At 57.4% G+C, this 4,238-nt stretch overlaps 1 protein-coding gene across 1 annotated transcript; it reads right to left on the bottom strand.

The window, feature by feature from the left end:
• Positions 1–1,707: 1,707 nt before the first annotated feature.
• Positions 1,708–3,928, bottom strand: HAMP (hepcidin antimicrobial peptide). The gene is made up of 3 exons (XM_084613205.1): positions 3,757–3,928; positions 2,659–2,724; positions 1,708–1,983 (listed from the first exon to the last, which is right to left on the bottom strand). The coding sequence occupies exons 1-3, from the start codon at positions 3,832–3,834 to the stop codon at positions 1,879–1,881; spliced, it is 249 nt and encodes an 82-aa protein (XP_084469331.1). The 5' UTR covers positions 3,835–3,928; the 3' UTR covers positions 1,708–1,878.
• Positions 3,929–4,238: the final 310 nt, after the last annotated feature.

The raw sequence follows: 4,238 nt of genomic DNA, 5'->3' as shown, positions 1-4,238 counted from the left end.
TCATCTAACTTTCAGCAACTTTCATGAAAATCTAGGCTCTTTATCTCTGAGATTAAAAAACATGTATTTCTCTCTCCCCGTCCTCTAAAAACCGAACGACGTGGCGGCTTACTGGATACGAGTTCCTTGTTTTTCATTTGACTTTCAAAATATGCTGTGCAAATATTTGAGCAACAGAACCTCCAAAGGGAGAAAAGGGACAAAAAAAAAAAATGGTGGTTTTTCCATCCGCAACTTTCAAAATCATTTTCTTTCTTTGTGAATTTTTAACAATCTTAAAGTTAGTAAAACAAGACTTTTTTTAAGATGTGCTGGTCCAAGTAGAAACAAACTCACTTTGGATAAACACATGAAAATACTTTATATTTACTCCTCAACCAGGTCTTTGGTCTTTTCTTATGTGAAATCTGAAGAATATTCCCACCTTGCAGGATAAACTATAATCTAGGCAGGGCTTCTTCTGAATTCTGTACCATTGGTCTGGAAGGTAACCAAGATTTTTCACTGGGGGACACAGAATCTGCTTTTCAACCACAAAGCACAAAAGGCCAAAAATGCAATGTGGGGGGATATCAGGTTATTGAAGAACCCTAAATATGCATTTATGCACCGGCCCCCGTGCACCCCCTGGCTAACCTCGCCACCCACGGGCTCTGCGGTTCCCTGGAGTGTGAGCCTCTGACGCCGGGGCGAGGGACCCTGAGCCTGATCCGGGGGGGCAGCGGCGGGTCACACTCTCGGGAGCCGCAAAGCCCGAGCGCGGCGAGGGGGGAAGCCGGGGGGTGCACGGGGGCCGCCGCCCACATGCATCTGATGCAGCCTGCAGGAGCCCCCCCGAGGCGGGGTGGGAGGGGCACCGGGCCGCAGCCTGGGCAGGAGGGGCGGGGCGCGGCTGCTCCCAGCTAGCAGCCCCACCGCCTTTGCAGGGCTGCTGCCCCCCTGCACCGCGCCGGCTCGTCCATGGCTGGGGCTTACCGCCCCCGCAAGCCTGAGCTCTGGCCCTCTGGTGCCTCTGGAAGGCGGCTCCTCCCTGCTGAGCCAGGACTTCGCTTTCTGGCGCCCCCAACCACATGGCGCCCGAGGTGACCCCTTAGTTCGCCTAGTGGTTTCACTGGCCCTGGGCACCACCGGGCCCGGATGTCAGCGGGGGCAGGGCCTGTCTCTGGCTGTGTCTGGGCCGTGCCCCCCCCTCAGCTGGGGGCCACACTGGGCTCTGCTAATACACCTGGGAGGCAGCTACTGCTCCAGACAGAGTTATGTGGAGCAGGTCGGCCTGTGTTAACCCTTTCACTGCTGCAGCTAAATAAAAGCCATTTCCAGTTTCTCCCCGGGCTAAAGAGTTTGATGTTGCCTCGGTTTCCCTCTTTGAGCCGCTCGGTGGTGGCTGGACACTCACCGCCCAGGCCCGAGGGGAACCAAAGCACTGGAAAGAGGGTGATGAGAGAGAACGGCCGGTGCTGCGATGCAGCCACCTCTGGGGTGGGACAGCTGGGGACCAGCCGCCCAGCCCTGGCACACGGCTCGCCCGGCTCTGAGCCGCAGCCTCCTCTGTAGCGTCCTGGTTAGAATGAGGGGGGAAGGGAGGGAGCCAGGACTCCTGGGTTCTGTCCCTGGCTCTGGCAGGGGGGTGGGGTCTCGGGATTTAGAGCAGGGGCAGCAGGGAGCCAGGACTCCTGGGTCCAATTCAGTACCGAGGACGACACGCTCCCGACTTGAAAACCCAGGTTTAATGGCCAATAACAAACAGAGACGGAAGCAAAGGAAGCAATAAATAAGGTGGGTTTGGGGCGGGGGGTCCGGGCGGAGTCGCGGCCGGGAGCCGGGGCCGGGCCGGGCTGGGCCGGGGGTGACGGCGCCCCCTAGCGCTTCGCGGCGGGCTCAGGTGCGGCAGCAGAAGCCGCAGCCCAGGTTCTGGCAGCACTTGCAGCAGAAGGTGCAGATCGGGAAGTGGCTGTTGAAGCGCTTGGCGCGGCGGAGCAGGGCCTGCGGGGGGGAGAAGAAGGTCAGGACTCCTGGGTTCAATCTCCAGCGAGGGGAGGGGAAGGGAGCGGGGTCTAGTGGTTAGTGCAGGGGGGTTGGGAGCCAGGACTCCTGGGTTCTTTCTGCGGCTCTGGGCAGGGAGCGGGGTCTAGTGGTTGGGGAGTGGGGGGCTGGGAGCCAGGACTCCTGGGTTCTCTCTGCGGCTGTGGGTGGGGAGCAGGGTCTAGTGGTTGGGGAGTGGGGGGCTGGGAGCCAGGACTCCTGGGTTCTCTCTGTGGCTCTGGGCGAGGAGCGGGGTCTAGTGGTTGGGGAGTGGGGGGCTGGGAGCCAGGACTCCTGGGTTCTCTCTGCAGCTCTGGGCGGGGAGCGGGGTCTAGTGGTTGGGGAGTGGGGGGCTGGGAGCCAGGACTCCTGGGTTTCTAGCCCCAGGCCTGCCACAAGGGAAGTGCCGTGGCTCGTTAATAGGCCTAGTGTCTGGCATTGAGTTAGCCCAGAACCGTCCCGGGGGGCTGTGGGCTCGGGGGCTGGGCTCCTGGTCGTGCAGCCTTCGGGGCCAGCCCTGCCTGCCAGGGGAGAGCCCCCGCCCCGCTCCCTGCAGCACAGCGCCCCCTAGCGCCACTCTGGGACATGAGGGCCAGCCCTGCCTGCCAAGGGAGAGCCCCCCAGTTCCGTTCTTACCTGCGGACCCGGAGTTTCTTCTATGGGCTCCATTTGTTGCCTTAACAAACCAGCAGGATTTGCTGTCTGCAGAGAGAGGGAGAAGACAGACCTGAGCGTTATGTTCGGTGCAGTGGGTTAGAGCAGGGTGGGCTGGGAGCCGGGACAGCTGATTTTATCCCTGGCTCTAGGAGGGGAGTGGGGTCTAGTGGGTGAGAGGGGGAGGGGGCTGGGAATCAGGACTCCTGGGTTCTATCCCCAGTTCTTCCTCGAATTTGCCACTCAGATTTCTGCAACTCAGGACATTTACGTTGCATTTTGGTAGACACAATGTAATGCCACCAATTCAGAACATAAACCTATGGGAAAGGCTGGTGAAAAAGTAGCAAATAAGTTTTAGAAAAAAATTTGCCTTCAAAAGACAGTGGGAGAAATATTCCTCGTCACATTTCGTGCCCCTTGTGTAGCCCACCAGTCTTTGCCCCACTAAGATCATTGAGTTAGTTCCGGAATAAACTCATCCATATTGTGAAAACAAGAGATTTTGGTTATAAACCAATCTGGACAATTTGTGATGCAAGAGAAATGGCCGTTTTTCCCTTCCACATATCTGTCTGAGATTCCAGACAGACCCTGCAGCTTTCCCAGAGCTTTTCATGGGCACAGGTCCAGGGACTGGTATAAAGTTCAGGGGATGGGGGGATGTGTGTTCAAAGACGATATGTCATGTCAGATGAATCCTAAAGAAATCCAGTGCTGGGCAAGGCCACGAGCTCTGAGTCCAGACACCTGGGTTCTGTTCCCGGCTCTGTAGCAGCGAGCCTATGTGATCTTGAGCCAGTTACTTGGTGGCTCTGTGCCTCAGTTTCCCCATGCCTGGAAAAAGGGACTGATAATCCTGCCTGCAACAAGGGGGCACTGATCTCAGCTGGGCGAGGGACTGTCTTTGGCTGTGTCTGGGCAACACCTATCACAACGGGGCCCTGATCCCAGCTGGGGCAGGGACGGTCCCTCGCTGTGTATCCGGGCAGCGCCCGGCAAAAAGGGGCCCTGATCTCCGTTGGGACGTCCCGGTACAACCATCGTACAAAGGAAAGAAAGAGCCTGAGAAGCGTTTACCTGGCCTGGGAAGCAGCAGGAGTTTTTGGTGGAGGTGATGACGAGGATGAGAATCACGCAGGCGACTTGAAGCTTCATTGTGATATTTTTCTGCCTTGTATTTTTCTGTCTCTTTCCCGCTCCTCTGTCGTGTCTCCAAAGGGCAGAGCTGGTGGCTGCGTTGGGTCCCCGACCCAGGGCTGCGTTTATAGCCCAGCCATCCCCACCCCGGTCCCGGAGCAGCCAATCCCCCGCGTGCCAAGAAAGGACAGGTGAGGAGAGGGAAACTGTAAACAGCCCGTCAATACGGTTATCGCAGCTGGGCTCAAAGTTCCAGCATACCATTGGCCGGCTCCCCAGCCGGTGTCAATGGGGCCAGATCCCAGCAGGTGTCAATCAGCACTGCTCTTTCAAAGTGGAGTGACATTAATTGTCCCAGGCCTTTGACTTTAATCCCTCCTGGCATTTGTCCCAATGAGATTTCAAAACACTTACGGTAAGTT

Source organism: Lepidochelys olivacea (genome assembly GCF_965140295.1).
Source record: "Lepidochelys olivacea isolate rLepOli2 genome assembly, chromosome: 24".
In the NCBI taxonomy this organism is placed as follows: domain Eukaryota; kingdom Metazoa; phylum Chordata; order Testudines; family Cheloniidae; genus Lepidochelys; species Lepidochelys olivacea.
The sequence above is the reverse complement of the archived record's forward strand: the minus strand, read 5'-3'. Positions and strand labels throughout refer to the sequence as shown.